This window comes from Rattus norvegicus, chromosome 4, assembly GCF_036323735.1.
Source record: "Rattus norvegicus strain BN/NHsdMcwi chromosome 4, GRCr8, whole genome shotgun sequence".
Taxonomy (NCBI): domain Eukaryota; kingdom Metazoa; phylum Chordata; class Mammalia; order Rodentia; family Muridae; genus Rattus; species Rattus norvegicus.
This window is the reverse complement of record NC_086022.1, coordinates 142,971,913-142,990,907: the sequence shown is the minus strand read 5'-3', so window position 1 is coordinate 142,990,907 and position 18,995 is coordinate 142,971,913. Positions and strand designations below refer to the sequence as shown.

General features: G+C 46.6%; 1 protein-coding gene across 4 annotated transcripts in view; it reads right to left on the bottom strand.

Moving 5' to 3' along the window:
- The window catches only part of Itpr1 (inositol 1,4,5-trisphosphate receptor, type 1), a 323,105-nt gene that overhangs the window by 75,598 nt on the left and 228,512 nt on the right, over positions 1-18,995 (bottom strand). For all 4 annotated transcript variants that reach the window (XM_063285577.1, NM_001007235.2, NM_001270597.1 and 1 more), the window contains one exon: positions 1,288-1,468. In XM_063285577.1, coding sequence (XP_063141647.1) covers positions 1,288-1,468 — 181 coding nt within the window. The remainder of the gene's footprint in view (positions 1-1,287; positions 1,469-18,995) is intronic.

Here is an 18,995-nt window from a genome sequence, read left to right as displayed (position 1 = left end):
CTGATTCTCTGCCATGAGGTGAACAGTTTTACCCTCTGCTATCTGCTCTACTAGGTATGGGCTGCTCCAACACAGGTCCCATAGCAACCGGACTGAAACCTCAATCACTCTGAGCTCAGATAGAAATTCTATGGTCCTGGGCTTACACACCTCAGGTACTTGTTAGAGCAACGGAAAGATAGCTAGCATACACCGGCTCATATTCAGAACTCAGCAGGACTTGGTAGGGTTTTTTCCCCTCCTTCTTCTCTTTATACCCCCATGTATACTGGTGGTTCTCAAACAGTGGTGAAAGTGGTGATTTCTTTTTCTTTTGTCCCTAACTTTCTCCGGCAGCTAAGTGGAAATTCCTGGAGACATTTTTGGTTAGGCCCATGGGTGTGTGAATGGTATCTAACAAGCTAAAGGTCACAAGTATTGCTCAACATCCTATAGCCTCTGCAAAAAACATTCTCCAAATGTCAACAGTTACTTGATTGACAAATCCAGTACTACCTTGGGAAGTTGAGGTCAGAGTGGTTAATTAATTTGCTCAGGGCTGTCTGACTCCTAAACTTACCCATTCACCCCTGGCACTTTTCTTTCTGTTTTGATGGAAACTAAAGTCACCTGACACAGGAAGAGAAGATTTCTAAAAGTATGTATTTTCTCAATGTTCCTAACAATAATCAGAAAAACACAGTTAAAACAAAACAAAACAAAACACTCATGGATCTTAATTGTGATTCGCAACTCGATGAGATTTCGTGTTGCCATGGAAACACACCTTTGAGCTTGCCTGTGAGGGAGTTTCTTGATGAGGTTAACTGATGTACGAACTATCCTAGATGAGAGTGGTACCACTTCCTTGGCTGGGGCTGAGAACTGAATGAGAAGGAGCTGAGCACCCACTCATCATGCTCTGTGGATGCGATGTGACCGGCTGCTTCACCCCTGCCGCCAGGCCTTCCCTCCGTGATGGACTAGAACCTGCACCAAACCTGGTCTGTCTTAGGTTGTTTGTGTCAGGTCCTTTGCTACAGAAATAACAAAGTAGCAGTGCAGCCCATACTAACTAGAGCTGTGCATAAATAAGAATAATCATGACCTTATTAAGCAGCAACACTTTCCCAGGTCTTGGCCACCTGGAAGGAGTCCATGATAGCCAGAGTGTTCAGAAACTAACACTAAAAGCCCTGTTCAGTGTTAGTGTTAGAAGGCATGTTGGAACCAGGAAGTCATGAGAAGCATGCAGCACAGCACCAGGCTTCTCTGCAAGCTTCAGTCCAGTGGACCAAAGCTTATTACCTTTCTTCCGGGATGGGGCATCCCGGTCCACTTCATCATCTTTCTTTTTGTTTCCCAAATCGCTGGTGTTCACGGTCACTGTCGCCTTGATTTCCTGCTGGGCCACCTTCATTCGATCGTAAAAGACCTTGAAGAACTTCTCTGATTTCTTATCTTCCGTCAGCCGGCAGAAAAATGAGTGCTGTCATGGAGAGGAACAGATTCTCAACACCAAGGTGGGCCCATGAGATGGATGCAAATAAGATGCTCACATTAAGTGGAGGTCCTGGCTTTGTAAACGATCGACCGTTCCGCATACTCCTTCCTGGGAGTTTAAGGCCTGAGCTTTTCAACATGGAGACCTTCAAAGAAGCAGCTGAGCTTGGAGCAGCACCGCACTCCGCCCTCACTGCGGTTCAGAGGAAGAACATCTCCTCTTATGTCAAAGGACCATGCACACGATAACTCCACAAACGCCCAACATGGAAAATGGTTGGTGATTATTGCAGAGAGGTCGTTTGTCTTCTCCATGCTCCTGTGCGCATCCCTACAAACAGTGAATGGAAATATGCTATCTGCTCCACAGGGCCTGTTAGGTAAAGGTGACCTGTCCACAAGCCAGGCTGAGGTTCAAGAGCCAAAAATGCTCAGAAAGGTGGGGGATCATATGACAGGAGCTTAGATGAGGGTGACAGTGGGCAGGAGCAATCTCAAATTCTTCAAATAAGGCCTTGCACCCCAGGAAGGAGTGGTTAGATGATGTTTGGATTACCAGGTAGCTTGCCTCCTGGATGTGCATTTGTTTTTGGCCCCATTGCAAGCAATAGTGTACATTGTTGATGGGAAAACACAATATGGTGTCTCTACTTCATTTACGAGTGTTCGCTTTCACCCCCTTGCAAGAACCACACTGTTGTGAGTTATTTACATAAAAATACAATACGGCCATTTCTTAAGGAATGAGACAAAGCTCCAGACAATATATTTCCTTCTCTCAGGAGACTTTTCTGTCAGTTTCATACCTGATTCTGGTAAGTTCCTACAGGGACGCCCTAGGCTTCCAATGCTGGGATGAACTATGACCTTCCTTCCAGGCTGCAATGCCCCCTTAGTTCCTCTAGCTCTTATATGTGTGTCTCTCAACTTAGTAACCCACCCCACAGAGCTACTGAGTCTCCATCTGTGAACAGGCGGTTGCCGTTACCCTGGCTTTTCTGGCCACTGACCATCCCCAGTGACCAGCATCTGTCCAACAGCTGCTCATGTTATACTTTCTCCCTCAGGTCCCTTCTTCTTGCCCATGGATCTCGATTTCTGGTCCTGACAACACAGCATCGGCCACTCCTTTGCATACACTCTGATTCTGACCTTTCTCTTGTAATCATTCCTGAGTGTCTGGGCCCATCTCTATCTTCTGACTATGGTCACTGAGTCTCTAAGACCATGACCTTACATCTAGAATGCCCACCACTGCCCTTTACTGCCTTTTAGGTCCTTTTCCCTTTCTTCCTATCTCGTCCACTCACCCACCTGCTACTGTGCACCCATCACGAGCTGGGCACTGTGTCAAGTACATGAGAAACAGGAAAGAGCACAGGGGGCCTGAATCCCCACTCACCATGAAACTGACAGCATGATGAGGAAAAGACAGTGACTCACACTCACCCTAACCATCACTTACGGACTCCTCCTTTTATCCCTACGAAAAAGGACCCAAGTCTTCTGGCATACAGCTCTGTGGCAGCCACCCAGTGCCACCACTTGGATCTTTCCACAGCTAGGCCTTCCTCATTTTTTTGTCTCCCCACTCAGGTTACTTCTTGCCTTAATGAAGGCATCCCGAAACAAAGCCCAGGTCAACTGCTTCCAGTCAAATGCCCAGTTCTCTTCTCACGATAGCACGCTGCTATGAAATCTCACTGTCTTGTGCAGAAGTGTAACTCTATGAAGGCAAGTGTCTCAACCCTGTGACCGACAACCACCTCCATAGCACCTTGGTCAGGCTCAGCATAGAGCAGGCACTCCACAGTCATTTGACAGTAGATTGATAAGAACCTAATGTTTCACATCCTCTTTTGACTAGTTCCCCTCAATGAGATCCTTCTTACGTTCAGCAAACTTGACAAAAATAAATGGCCATCAAATAAATAATTCTGGAAAAGCTGCTTAAATATCAGAAACTAACTTCTAAGGTTCCCCTCAGAGGCAATGCACCCACAAATAAAATGAGTCATGGGAAGATGAGGAATCAAACCACAGCTCCATAATCCCCAGTCACGGAACAGCTTCTCCCACACAGGGTCACAGGAGGGGCTACTTGCTCAAGGGACACTGCTGGGGGTCACTTGAAGGCAGACCCTCAGGATAACCCATGCAGCTGCCATCCCAGCATAGAGCAATTTTAAAAGTATCTGGGGGGAGAGCGCAATCTGGTCTTTTGACAAAACAAAGTACCTCACTTAAGAAAATATGTAAGTAAAAGAACACATAAGGCAAATGGCCCTGAAGGAAACCCCCTGGTGCATTGTTTACTTTGAATAAAAATAACAAAGCCCTTAAAAAAAAAAAAGAAAAAAAGAAAATATGTAAGTAAATGGAGCCTGTCATCTGTCTCCCCCAACAGGAAAGGTGGCACACAGCTAGCTAGCCTGCTGCAAGCCACAGGGCTCGCCCAGCATTGGGGGTGGGGTGGGGTTGGGGGTGGGGGGAGCCCAGCCTGTCAGCTGACACCTTCAGGGTAAGGGAAGCTCTCCTGAAATGAGAGAAGGGCAGGGACTTCTGTCTATGTGCCTGTAACTGGCCACTCTGTTTATTTTGCATTATTTATACCAATCCTTGGTCAGCTCCTCTCGAGGACCTGGGGCAGAAGGTCAGCTAGGAAAAGAACACAAGAAGAAGGTAGTGACTGTAGAAGATGAGAGAGATGCACCTCCCCCACTAGCACCCCTCACTGTTTCAGCTATGCATTTTCTTACCAAAAGGAGAATGTGTCTCCAGGGAAGCTCTTCATAGAGAAGGCAATGCAAGGCACGGGGCCTCAATCCCACCTCTCTATACCCAAGTGGAAGGGCTGCCACTGCACATGGAGCACACAGCCCATTCCCACTGTCAGGCTTTAGCTCTGCCATCGAGGGTCACCATAGAAAACAAGTCTCTGGTGCCTTACTCTCATCTGCAAAATGAGTATAGTAGTAGGACTTCCTGGTGACTCGAAGGCCCACAGAGATGACCAGGGCCACCCTCACAGTAGTCGGTGAAGGAAAATCCTTTGTGCAGCATCTTAACCAGGTACCTGCTGTTAATTCTCAGGACCCTAAAAGGCATTACATGTTAAATACTTAGCATACCTCAGACACTGCAACTAATTAGGAAGAAGGTCACCTGGGGGCAGGGGCACACAGTCAGGTGCAGTGATTTAGGATATAATGGAGCACAGCCTCAGGTTCTCAGAAAGACCACCTTACGTGAAGACAGCTGGAGGAAGTTGGAAGAAGCCATCCAGTCTCTTGAAGGAGGCCATGATATCTTCTGTGAGGACAGAAGTGAGTATCAATGGCGGAGCGAATGAAGAGGCATTCTACAACAAGTGAGGTGTGCCAAGTGGAGAAGACAGAAGTGGAGCCACACAGGGCTCCAGGACAACCTGGTAGAGTCTGCTAGAGCAACTGACTAGTCTCCTCCATGGTGAGATCGAGACATTAAGAGACTGGGCCTTTTCCCTCCTCACAGGCCTATTCATCTTCATCAAACTTCTTTCTGAGGTAACCTGTCCATGGTACTAAGAAGGGAGAGGCAGTATGGCTTGTCACACCATGTGGGACTGAAGACCAGAGCAAACAGTACACAGCCCCCATAGCCTCAGCCCTACCTGGTCCCACGTTCACTTTCTTCACTGAACCTATTGCAATGAATTGCCCCCACTCCCCAGGGCCAAGAATTGTCAAAGGGAGATTTTTACTTCTTTTTGAATCTTTCTTTCCATACCATCTGTTGGCTTGTGAGTGAGCCCTTCAATTCAAAGCTAGGCCAAGGCAAGAAACACTAGATGGCAATAGAAATGAAAATGGCAGTTGTCTCTGTGGGTAGTGATGGGAAGTATTATTAAAGGGGGGGGGTAAGATAATGTTCTGGAGTGAAGGATCATCTTGATGAGAGCTGCAGTTGCACAGATGCCAGAAACAACGGGCTTCTCAAAGACATCCACATGCTCATCCCCGTGTCCTGACAACGTGCACTGCACCCTACACCAGAAATGAATGTGGCAGATGGAGTGATTGCTAGTTATCCAACCTTCAACAGTGAGACAAACCTTGGCTCACCACAGGGGCCACTGATAACCCAAGGTCCCTCTGACATGGAGGAAGGTGGCTAGGAGGAAGGTGGGAGCCCAGGTGAGAAGCATAATTGCCTTGTAGAAGCTGCAAACAGGCAGTAAGTGGATACCCTGCAGCCTGTAGCTGGGAACACAGCCTTGCTGGCACCTGGATTTTAATCTAGAAGGATTCATATTAACTTGTTAAATAGATGTCAGTTGGTAACCCAAAGTCTCTAGGTTTGTGGTCATCTGTTATTGTAGCCATACAATAGGTGTAAAAACATTTAAAAAAAACTAATCAAGTTTCACTCTTCAAATCTGCACATATTACAGAAGAGACAAGCCTGTTTTGGTTCTAGAATGCTAAGGAACTTTAGTAACATACATACAGGGCCGCTTCCAGAACATCCCTGGTCTCCCGAGAGAACGCCCCTCACTGACCTGTCCTCACCCTTCTGTTATCTCCAAATCATACTGGATGCCAAAAACCCTTTTCATACATGCTGTCTCATCAGCATCTGAAGAGATCGCCAAGATAGATACCATCGTTCATAAACCCAGCACATTGCACACAAGCGTGCTAGGGTCAGGGAAGGTCAGAGGCTTGTGGCAGAGCCACAGAAAACTCTTGCCCAACAGGAAGACAGCGTTGGTGGGCAGACATGAACAGAGGCTGGAAAAGCAGAGGAAACTGGGTTTGTTCGGGGCAGACGTTCATCACCAAGCTGAGACAGGAGGTATGGCAGGTTTGCACGTGACAAGCTTGAGGGAAGGAAGTGGGGTCAGGGGTAGGGTGAGGAAGTGGCTGTCAGTCTCAGCCATCTTCAGGCAGTGGTGGAGGGTATGGGGTAGGGGGTGGGGTAAGGGTAGCCATTATAAGCTAAGGTTCAAAAACAAAACAAAGAGGAGAAGCCAGAACATAGGCTACTGTAACTGGAGCTAGGAGAAACCAGCGGGGCCCAGTGTCTTGTCCAGCATAATAACCCCGCTTCACTCCTCCCCAAATACTATTCGATGCATAGACACCTCATGTAAGGGAGGAATCCCTTTGAGATGGATTAGAACAATACAAACTCTTGGAACTAATTCACAGATTTACAAAATACCCATCTAGCTACCCATTTCATGTTTTACAAATAAGGAAGGTGAAGTTCACACAGGGAAAGGATTTTGCGAAGGGCACAAGATGACCCCTGCCTAACTGCCTGTGTTGGTTAGGTTCTTGTCCACTTGACCCAAGCTAGAGACACCTAAGAGGGAACCTCAGATGGGGTTCTCTAAGGGGAGTCATTTTCTTGATTGATGATGGATGTGGGAGGGTCTAGTCCACGGTGGGTAGTGGCATCCTGGGACGTTGGTACTGGGGTGTATAAAAAAGCAAACAGATCAAGCCAATAAGGAACATTCTGTCATGGCTTCTACCTCAGCTTCTGCCGCCAGGTTCCTGCCCGATTTCCCCTCAGTGATAGATTGTGACATGGAAGATAAGGTGGAATAAATCCTCTCCTTCCTGATGGCCCTGGCCTGACATTCATCTCGGCAACAGAGACAGAACTATGACATTGCTCAGTCCAGCTCTCCAGGACCACAGCAGCCTGTGGGTAATTGAAACAGGAGTCCTAGGTGATGACCCTATTCTATAGGCCTTGTTTTGTGGGCAATTTTCCCATAGTGGGCTGAGTGTCATAGGTGCTGACGAACCTGTGTGATTGGTCTCAAATCAGAATAATACAATTACCTGCTATCCCGTCTTGGAAATAAGCGGTTGCTTAATTAGTCTGTTGGCTACTTGCTACCTCTATCTGAGACCTTGCAAAGAAATGCAGTCTGTCTTATGCTATGACAAGAGGTGCCCTGAGGTTAGGGTCCAACAGAGAGTAGAAGCACCCTGTAGAAAGCGGGAAGATATCTGTAATGTGCAGGCCACTTTTTAAAAGTTTAAGTGTAAGAGGCAACACCATGGGCCTGAAGTGTTGAACAAGACCGTCACAGGGGATAGAGGCCTTTTCTGTAACCTGTATCCACAGCCAGGACAGTAAGTGAATGGCAGACAGACATCTTCCTCATCTGAAAGGAGGATCTGGAGCTTGGCAAGCAAAGGACAGGCAGGCTCTTGGACTCCGCTATCATGTTGCTCCTTGGAAAGTGAGCTGCCTGTTTGGACCTGCCCACGCACTGGGCCTCTCAGCTTAAGGAGCCCATTTGTGGATATCTCAGCTACAGGATAGGGTGATGGCCACAGTGACGATGCCTGTAACCCAGACTGTCTCCTCACCGGGGCAGCCTAGGGCCAGGGTGGTGGTGGGACTTTGAGCCTTCTCCAAAGAAAGGCATTTATATGCTGTGGCTGTACACTTACTCTGAACCCTGAGAGAACCCAGAAAGTGAGGGGTTTTTTTTCCCCATTCGACTGCATCACAAGACGTGACCCTGACTGATACAGCTATGACATTGTTCAGTTGGCATTGCTCACTTATCTACTGCAAAATGAATTAAGTCCTTGGGTTAAGTCCGAGAATTTGAAAAATGTATTTAAGTAGTGAGCCGACAATAGTGTTTCCAAGCACTGGTGAAGAGTCTAGCTTTACTCTTTGCTTTACTCTTTTGAACACTAGCTCTGGGACTTGAGGGGCATCGTGATTCAAACATCTGTCTGTCCTCCCCGGTGAAGCAAAGTAAAGGCAATGGTGACACGCTCGGCCTTTCTCCATGACCTGTGATTGACTGAGAATTTACCACTTCTTAGGGACCCTTTCTGAAAACTACATGGCAGTCAACAGCCAAAGTGCCAATTTGCCAGGCATCACCTAAGTATGTGATACACATTATCTCTATCAATCCTCAGCCACCCCATAGGTAGGTGCCATTACTGTCTCTACTAATAAAGAAGCAGAGTTTTCAAGAAGTTATGTAAATTGCCAAGTCATCCAAGTGCTTGTTGGCTACCCCCACACATAGCCTGGCATGCTTCTGACACTCTAGCCTTTAACCCCTGCTTTGTTAAACTTATCTCTGTTGAACAAGAGTCTCTCAGAGTCTGGATACCTTACAGACTTTTATTAGCCACCTCATGCTTATACTCCAACTCTCAGAGGCACAAACACAGACTACTGTCACGGTAAAAAGAATCACTGTGAGAGATAGCTAGAATCACACCTCCATAGGAAACAAGGACACTTAATACATGTGTTAGCTCTGGCTTATCCCTTCATGGTATTGGAGGGTTTGCCAGAGCCAGGGCTTGGAAGCCTCAACAAAGCCACCGTCACACAGTAACTACTGTAGGACTTGAGTCTTTTTTCTTAGGCACCAAGTGTAATGATCACAGGTCAAAGATCAGAAACCACAAGGCAGTGAAATACACTTGGCACAATCAGACACACCAGCTCTCGAGAAGTAGAACTCAGAAATGAACATTTTGGCCTTGGCTCTTCACTGGCCAATCCTGAGGTCTTAGGTAGCTCATCCTCCTTTGTGTCTTGGGGATTGCTTATCTGAGAAAATGAGGTTGTACAACCTGCCTGGTCTACATCACACGGAAGAGGCTACGGCTCCATCAGGGTAGCAGTTATGAAACAGTGTTGAGAATGACCTGACTCCTACTGAGCCTGATGTAAATGCATGATGACATTATTATCTAGTAGTAATGCCTGTGTCAAAGGGAAGGCACTTGGATATAGGATAGGTGGGTCTGTGGGTGGTATGTGATGATCAAAATCTCCAACTCACATAACATCCAGCGGCAATTCCATATGGTATTGGTAGCCCAAGATAGCTTCCAAACTGACAGCAAAAGCATATTAAATGGTAATCCCTTGTGGTTGTCACAATGTAAGAAATAATAGTAAAACCAGTCTAGACTATTACTAGCTATATATGCTGTTCTGCTTTCTGTAGACATAAAGCTAAGTCCTTTAGCTTCCAATTCATAAAGTGAAATATCTTCAAAGCTAGAATACAGGCCTGATATCAGGCCTGCCTTCCTAGACAGACCTCAGTGTCTGTCTGTCTCTCTCTTTTAAAAAAGATTTGTTTAGCATTGTGTGTTTCTGTGTGCAGGTATCTGTACATGAGTGGCTTCGGAGGCCAGAAGAGAGTGTTGGACCCTTGAGAGCTGGAGTTACAGGTGGTTGGGAGATAACATGGGTGCTGGGAACTGACCTTGGGTCCTCTGCAAGAACAGTTTGCTCTCTTAACCACTCTAGCCATCTGACCACCCTTAAGTGACCACACTCTCTACCCACTAAGTGGCTTTTTTGTTTTGTTTTGTTTTTTTACATGAACCCTTTTTCCTGTATTTCCAACTTTTGACTTTGGGACAAGGTGGACATATAAGAAAAGGGAACATTTCCCTTTGCAAAAGTTACTAAAACTCAACATAAAAAGTCAAGTTTTAAGCTGACTGTGATGGCACAAGCCCTTAATGCCAGCACTTGAGGTAAATAGGCATTTACCTATTGGTTCTAGGATAGCTTCGTCTACATAGAGAACTCCATAATAGCCAACACTGTCTGGAAGAAAAAAACAAAACAAAAACATAATAAAAAACCCCAAAAAGGTAAAGGGTTTTTTGTTTGTTTTGTTTTGATTTTTACAAGGTTTGATGGAGCTCTTTCAGGCTTTAATGAGTTCAGAAATAAATTGCCATGTGGGAAGGGAGGAGCCAATAAGAAGGCATCCAGAAAATCATCAATATCTCAACATCATTTTTCAGAAACGAGGTTCTGCCTCATTTGAACTGTGGAGCCTCCTCTGATGGCTTACAAATGTACACCCGGGGTCGGGGATTTAGCTCAGTGGTAGAGCGCTTGCCTAGGAAGCGCAAGGCCCTGGGTTCGATCCCCAGCTCCGAAAAAAAGAACCGGGAAAAAAAATGTACACCCATTTTCAATTACTCCGCCAACCAAAAATGGACAGAGGGCATGTTCGGGCCCATCACTGATTCCTGGTACCAGAGAGAAGGGGCAGTGACAAGGATACCCTTACTTGTATTCACTAGATTCCTGGACTTCAGGGTCAAGAACAAAGCAGACCTTCAAAGATGCTTTTCAAAGTAAAAGAGTTCCTCTTTTAACAAGCAGCCAAGTCCACTCTGTTCTGAGATGCATGCTTTCTCTGAGGCAGGAAGCTCAACTGCGCTCTCCTTCATCTGTCTTTCAATGCCCACAGGAGCTGGCACTTGCTGGGAAATTCTGCCCCATCTATATAGCATAGCATGCAGATCACCATGCAGATCAGAATAGGAATAGTTTCATACATATTCATCAACGACATCTCAGCCAACAAAATATACTTTAAAAAAAAAATTAGGCCGGGCAGGCATGGTAGCACATACTGTAATCTCAGTAGACTGAGGCAGGAACCCGCACCCCCACCCACCACCACCACATACACACAAAATTAGAGGTTACATAGTGAGAACTTGTCTATAAATAAATAATGAGGTGTCTTCCAAAGTACCTAACCATACAAGTATACCAGTAGCAATCACTCTCCACTAAGACTTAAGACTCACTCAAAAGGAGTTTAGAGATGGAAGCCCTGTGCCTCTGACCTAATTTTTCTCCAGATTTAACTGCTGAACTGTCATGTAGTCTAAAGGTCAGAATCCTTTGTGTGAACATATTAATGTGATTTCTGGACAAAGACATAAAGAGAAAAACTAAATCTTCCAGAAAAAAACCAATGGTGACCAACGGATTGAAAAATAGGCACACTCTAATAAAGACAATGTAATCAATGTGGGTCAAGAACTACATGATAACGTAGGAGCCTCGCTGCTAACTTCCCACCTAAGTATTGTGGTTGTCTTTGAATGACTATGGGCCTTGTTTAAAGTCAGTATTAGTGCCTTTTATTAATTACTGTAAGTCTCAGATCCAGGGAAGACTTCTGTGCAAAGGATTTAAGGCCTCACGGTCTCAGCCCATGGCTATCTTCTCAAACAGAGAAGAAGACAATGACCAACAATCCGGATATAGCCTCGGGGCTGCCGGAGGTAAGTGTCAGCCAGCCCAGAAGCACCTTCTGGGGTCATGATGCAATGAGTCTCTTTTGGCAGTTTGTGTGAAACTCTCAAGACCTGTCCTGGCTTGCCCACAGATTTGTGGGATCTGCAGTGCTGAGTGCATGGAGGTCTTGTCCTCAGACCTCCAACCTGCACTGTGACACTGCAAAAGAAATACGTTAAGAAGTGCTTGGGAGAAAAAATAGCAAAGTGTTCTCAACTGAGTGTGGTACAAGAGACCTGCAATCCTATCACTTAAGAGATGAAGGCGTGAACTACAAAGTGGGACCTTATCAAGAAAGATAGGAGAAAGGCGGAAAAAGACAAGGCACATGTTAGGACATGAATGGTGTTACCTAAACAAATGCCTCCCTACCTCTCATCTCTCAACTCCTCACACCCATTTGGCCATGAGCTTCTTCATCAGGTATCATCCTGAGGCCACAAAAGTATCTCCCAGTGAAACAGTAGATGGCCAAATGGAGCACAGGGCCAAAGGTGGGCAGGATGACGTGACGTAGCCCTCATTCATGCACATGCATCTCAACAGGAAACTATGCAGTCTACATCAGTTCCAGAGGTCTGGGTAAGGAGTCTTTACCCTAGAAATAGGAAGGCCACGGCTGAGGCCCTGACCCTGGCTAGCTATTCTTTCCTACATGGATGGCTGTGATGCTCTGAGATATTACAAAAGAGGCCTAAAGAAGAAGTCAGTCTTTAGAACAGACCCTGGAGGTCTTGCATCTGTTCTCTGTACCTGAGGGGACCATTCATTCACCTAGACCATTTCCTGACTCAGAGCTCCAAGCTTCTCAGGGACCTTGCCTTGAAATTTATAGCAGGGCCAAGAATAATCCTTTGTTCACACATTTTTCTGTGTCTGTGTGGAGCCCTGGGGCTGAGAAGGAGCTTTCTAACCCATATCCTTAGGGAGGCAGAGCTGTGTGTGTGTGTGGGGATGGATCTGGGAACTGATGCCTCGGGCAGGTCCCTTGCTATAAACTTCGGCTGTAGTTTCCTCATCTTCAGGAGGAAAGAGGAAGATTAAGAACTATCTGAGAGGTTTATTGAGAGGAGTAAATAGGAAATACATGTGACAACCCCTGCAGCACAAGGCACCCGGCATGATTCAATGCTAACCCCTTCCCACTCTTCCGTGCCCTCAATACACTTGACTGAGACAAGTCCACTAGACCATAAAACCCAAAGAAACATAAATACGCTCCCATGCCAAAGACAAAAACAATGTCTAGCTGATGAGAAACCTGCTGTCCCTTGTGGTCATCCCTGGACCACCTGTCCAACTCATCTCACCCTCAGACACACTCCTGTGAGACCATTACATCTCCCAACCCAGCTGGCACATTCACTATGTTGGCCTTTCAGGCGATGTCCCTATAGCCAGAAAAGCATCTGACAGTGTCAGGTACAGATAGCCAAATTGACAGAGGTGGTCAGGTTGAAATTACACGGTACTCATCTTGGTTAGTTCAATATATTCCAGCCCTGGCAGCAGTAGTATGCATCCAAGCAGGTCACTGACCTGAGCCAACTTGGTGCCCTTTAGAAGTACTGAGTAGGGGCTGGCAGAGAGCGTGGAGATCACCTAATCCAGCCTCCTACCTGATGACAGGCGTATTACCAAAGCTGAGCAGTCACCTCATGCTACTGCCTGCCCTGCGTGGTGTTCCTGCTGTACTGGCCGCCCTAGCAATGCCAACACACCCAGCCCGGGGGCCAGAGTACCCTTGCTCTTAACCCTGTCCCATCTGGAAGATCTCAGCATCAATGTCTCCTCCGCGAGTGTCCTCCCCTTGGGGAACAATCTCCCAGTCTTGCTATACACTAGATGTTTGCTGGTTCCCTCGCTGTCTCGCCCACTGAATGGCACACTATTAAAGTCAAGACCGACGCCGTCCCTGCTTCAACCCGCACAAGCATTTTGTCCAGCACTCAATATTTATTGTCTTAATGAATGGATAACAACCGTAAGGGAGGCACAATTCCAGAAACCTTAAGCTGAGGTTTAATTCTGGGCATGTGAGAGCTCAAAGTCCTGCTAAATGGGGAAGTATCACACTTGAGGGGGGCAGGCTGAAGGACAGCGTGGAGCTGGCACTTAGCAGGCTTTTGCTTCTAACTGCGGGACAGGTTCAGCCAGGCTGGGGATCTTTAATCCGCCCAGTTAACTGTTAACCAATAGGGCCTCAGATACACAGCTGTCTGCATGTTAACTTACTTGGGAGCAGGAAGGGCAATTCTTTGTGGGCTTCCGCCTCAGAAGCTGGCTCCCTCCCCAGGCTTGACAGCTACAAACTCTGAACAGCCTGAACAGGGGTGAATAGTCTGTGGGGTCACGTTGCAAGAACATTAATAAAGCCACATTTCTCAGACACTGGCTGCTGAGGTTGACTCCAACACCCTCCCTCAATTATAGTGCCCTCCCCATCCCCACCCCCTTTAAAGTCTTGAATTTTTGGAACAGTGGTGAAGAATTCATATGGTTTACAGAACCACAGCCTCGAGTGTCTGAGCCACACTGATGAAGTAAGCTCGAAACCCAAACTGGTAAAACACAGAGAGCCACTTTCAGAGGGGATCTTAGTGGCCCCTGGGAAATAGAAGTGTGGTAGGTTCCGAGGAGACAGTCAGGGCTAAGACGCAGAACTGCAGTCAGCTGTGACCATCAAGAAGGTTCTCAGGACTGAGGGCTCCGGGTTTGTGTCTGAGGTGACTGAAGGGCCTCACATCCAGCACACAGTAGGGCTGTCCCTGCACAAACTCAGTGACAGGGCACTTGCCTAGTGTGCTCAAGGTCCTGGGTTCTATACTCAGCACCAGGGAGAAAGAGAAAAATGTCTCAACCAAGAAGTTAACTCTGTTGGAAGGTTTCCAAAGGGAAAGTCCCTCAAGTTACTCAGAGGGGGAAAAAAATTACCTACTCAGTCTGGAATCTAGGATGTTTTATGCAGATGTCTGCAGCTCCAGTTAATGAAGGGAAGTCAGCCGGCCTTTGATTATTCAAACAGGCTACCTCTATTAAGGATTGCACAATGAAGCAACGAAGGGGTGGGTTTGATTTTTTTTTTTTTTTAATTTTCTACTTTAAAAATCTTAAGCCTGTTTTGCTGGAACTATTTTCCCCTATGGAATTTTCTTTCATCCCAATTTATTCTTTTGTACTTGTTAAAAGCTTCTGCTCTGGTGAGAGCGGAGGGGTCAACAAAAAGTCATCATAGAAACCTGGGTGGCTTCCCTCAGAAGCCAAGGTGCAGGGAGCAGGGAACCAGCCACAGGATTCTCAGCCATAAACCTTCCTTGCTATATATTGGAGCCTGTGTGTGTGTGTGTGTGTGTGTGTGTGTGTGTGTGTGTGTGTGTGTGTGTGTGTGTATACGCACATATGCGCTTGTGCTTGAGACAGACGGAGGATCAAACCCAGAGTGTCACCCTTGCCAAGTACACACTGTCCCACTTAGCTAACTCCCTAGCACATGACTTTCTTTCTTTTTTTAATGTGGGTTAATTTGACCTGTAACTTTCAGGTAACAGGGAATCACCCACATAGTCTAAGAACTATCACTGTGGGACAAACTTCTCTTGTTTTCCTATCGATCTCTTTTATAAAGTGTGATTCTGTTTCCTAATAAATGGCGAGAGGGGACAGATGTCATTCAGCTCAGGGCAAGAGCAGAGACCAGGATGTAGGGAAACACAAACAACTTCTCTCTCCTCCCCGGGCAAACTGCTGTGCTAGGGGCGACGGAATCCACCTGGTTCCGGAGCAATCTAGCAGGAGACAGAGAGCTTCTAACAACCCAACCAGGAGGATAAGCCCCAGCAATGGAGGGAGTGGCTATGAAAATCTCGGGGAAATAAGACAGGGGAGGGTGGGAAAGGAGCACCTTAGGAAAAACTCTTCTAAGGCCCTGGGGCTACACAATGGGGGTGTTTGTGGAAGGGAGGGAGAATAGTCCTGTTTCCTGAGGCAGCTCCAAGAAATCACGAGTGGGCGTGAGAAACAAGGAAGCTCATGGATTAAAAAGAAAGAAAAGAAAAGGAGGGGGTGGGGAGCCAGGGAAGGGGAGAGCAGGATCCTTGAGAGACAGGGGAATTAAAAAACACCATGGCAACAATGCGGTCCACCTACTACCCCTGGCCGCCCACCCACAGCCTGATTCTTTACTGACGCATTTTGAGAACAAACTGGTTCCTACCAGCTCAGGAAGGTGAGCAAACCCAGAGTGCTCGTTAAATCCCAGCTCTGCGACTCTTGCCTGCCTGCAGATAGAGAGCAAGGAGGACATAAATAGAAGTTATGTAACGTCTCTTTGTTGATTCCTGTGCTCACCAAAAACAGGCGGCATGACCTGGTTTTTCTTTAAAGTTCGCCTCGGCCTGCTGGTTGACGACTCTCAAGCAGTCAGGAACCATCTTAAAGTTTAAACAGCAGGATGGAGACTTCCGGGTTCAAAGGAACTCAGGCCCAAGTTAGGAGTCCTTGGGGCAAGTTATCTTTGGATATTAAAAAAGAAAGAGAGAAAAACCACCACCACCACCACCACCACCACCACTACCACCACCACCACCACCACCACCTCCACTACCACCACCACCATCACCACCAACAACAAAAAAACAGCAACAAAAACAGGTGAAAAATCTTGGGATTTCCTCTTAGGCCTTTCCTGATGAAAACTGAGAAATTGAGGGTAAACGCCCACCTCAGAGCCTCAGGAGACTGGCTGGGGTGGGGGTGGGGGTGGGGGTTTACAGGGAGATGAGTGAATGAACAAAGAGATAGAAAGGAAAAGAAAGCAAGCTTCAGTGCCCCTAGGTATAGTGGAGGAGCTGGTTTACTATAGATAAAAAGGAGGGGGAGCATATAGAATTCACAGGTACATCTGGGAGAGTCTAGAGTAGATGTGACAAGACTGCGGGATATTGTTTGAGGAAAGGGGGAAAGGGAAGAGAGGGGAACTATGAACATCATCTACGAGGCCCAAACATAACAACAAGAGCAGGCAACCAAAAAGGTTGGGTTATATAGGGAAGAGCGGCTGAGCCCCTGGACTGGAGAAATTACCAGTAACAGGTTAGGATTGAGGGTCACAGGGAGAACCTCCAGGCCAGGCCTGCTTTGACATGCTATATAGCCACCTTAACCATTTGTCCCAGATTTGAAACCTAACATCTGTAGGGAGCCGTATTGGATTTGGGCAGTATTAGAGATCAAGATTTCAAGCTAAGTGCTGGGTTCTAACTACCTTCCAGACACAGGTGGCTGTCTTTCTTTCTTTTCCTTAACAGGCAAGACAGTAAGAATCCGGTAGTCTACAAGGCCTCCCCACAAACAAGATGACACAACACAAGCACTGTAAAACCAACAGGCCCTCAAGCCTGGCCCGTTTTGTCCAGGTCCTCCAGTAGCTGAGTCTGGGCTCAGTCATAGACTCTCCTAGGCTTCCTTCTAAGGAGCTGTGCTTACAGGATGTGCCCCTGAACCAGAAGACTTCTTGCTTAACCTGTTGATGGTGTCAGACTGTTTCAAACACTGTTACCATGGGAACTTCCCTAGTGATCATTCTTCAAGACAGCATTACAGGTGCTGGGCCCAGAAAGCTTTTCCTGAATCTTTGAATGTACGCATAGACTTGGGAGACTTTTAAACCCATAACCCAAGGGTTTCAACTCAAATGTTTTCAAAGGTTGGACAGGTAGGCATTAGTCAAATGAGGGGTAGGCTGTGATGATCCTAGAGCACAAAGATGGCCCACTTTAGTGCTTCAAGTATATTTACGTAAGTTCAGGGCTCTGGGCAAGTAAAATCACTCCGGTGAGCTATAAATCAGCCCAGTGGCTGACCTTCGGTAAGGGATGCTGTGGCTCTCATTGTGCTGTGGAATTGACTTCCTCAACAGAGGTCTGAGGTAGTCAAAACCAGAGCACTTAGATCAAGCGAGAGGCTGGGGATCAAATGAAAGCAATTAAGGATAACTTCGTCACAATATTAAAAGGTCCAGATGACTCACATTAACGACTAGGACATGAGGTGGTGGTTGTTTGTTTTTAGTTTAAAAAGATCAAAGATCAGCAACAGGGATTCATGGTGATTAAGCGCAAACCCCTCACCTAACCCGGAAGGAGAGAAGTACAAGCTTCAAAGCAGTTGTTGAAAAAGCGGGGCAACCTCTGGTTTGGCTGTGTCACTGAGCTGAACCAGGAGTCTTTGTATGAGGCCATTAGCTCTGTGCCTTCTCCTGTTCTCCATCCCTGCAGAGAAGCAGCTATTCCCCCTTCCACAGCACAGAGAGTGAGGAACTGGCAGGAACCGACACATCTTCATGTGCCGACGCGGCAACGTTGCCAGGTAACAAATGTAGAAATGTACTCAGAAAACTGTATGTGACAATATGCACCCTCCGCTCTGCAGCTGATAACCCAGAGAGTGCTAAAACACTATGTTCTCTTAACACTTCGGTTTTAGTGTGAAAATAAAATTAAACGGGATACTTCCTCTTGTAAATACAAGGCGGGCGTACCTCTCACACATGCATGCCAAACTGGGAAGAGTAGAAGGGGGTTTGCAACACCCATCACAGGTCTATCCCAGCAATCTCGCTCCCTCCGTAAGAAGTCCAGAAAGCACCAAGCAATGCGGTGACGGAACAAGAGCCTTTTATATTCCCCTCCGGCCAGACAAAGCAATGCATGATGACAATGCAAACTGAGAAGGGTTTATACGGCATCATGAGACTGAACACGCTTCCCTGTATGGGCTCATGAGCCGACCTTTAGAACTGATTGGATATGCCAAAGCAGCAAAGGCTTTCTACTCACATCAGTCAAGAACTATGGCCTTCTCGCACCTCCAAAGATAAAGCAGACAACTGCTATCTAACAAGGCCACGGTCAGAGTGAACAGTGTACTGACGAACTTCCTGCCTGTGTGTCATATGGAATGTAGGTGAGAGAGTGGTGACGGAGAAAGACTTGTATTCAGACGTTGGTTCTGACAGTTGGGGACTGTGAGTAATGCTGGATTCGTTGAGCCTCAGTTTCCTCATCTGTAACTGGGGCCTTCTCATATAACTCAGCATTGTTAGGGATACTCGATGAAGGTATCCCTGACTTTTCATTCCCTTTTTCATTTCCTCAATAAAAGAATAGTCTTCAACCAGCAAAGGTCTGGTAGGCAGAAACGAGGTCCACTTTACCTACTTCACAAATGGGTACAAGGTGAACTCTAGTGAGTCTCGCATATGCCAGTGAGCATGTGCTCTTTAGATGCAAATAAAAAAGAATCACTGATAATAGAATCGAACTCTTCTTAAGACTTTTGATTAAATGTGCTGCTTTCCATGTCACAGAGTTTCACAGGAGAGTCTTCTTGTCACTAATTTTCAT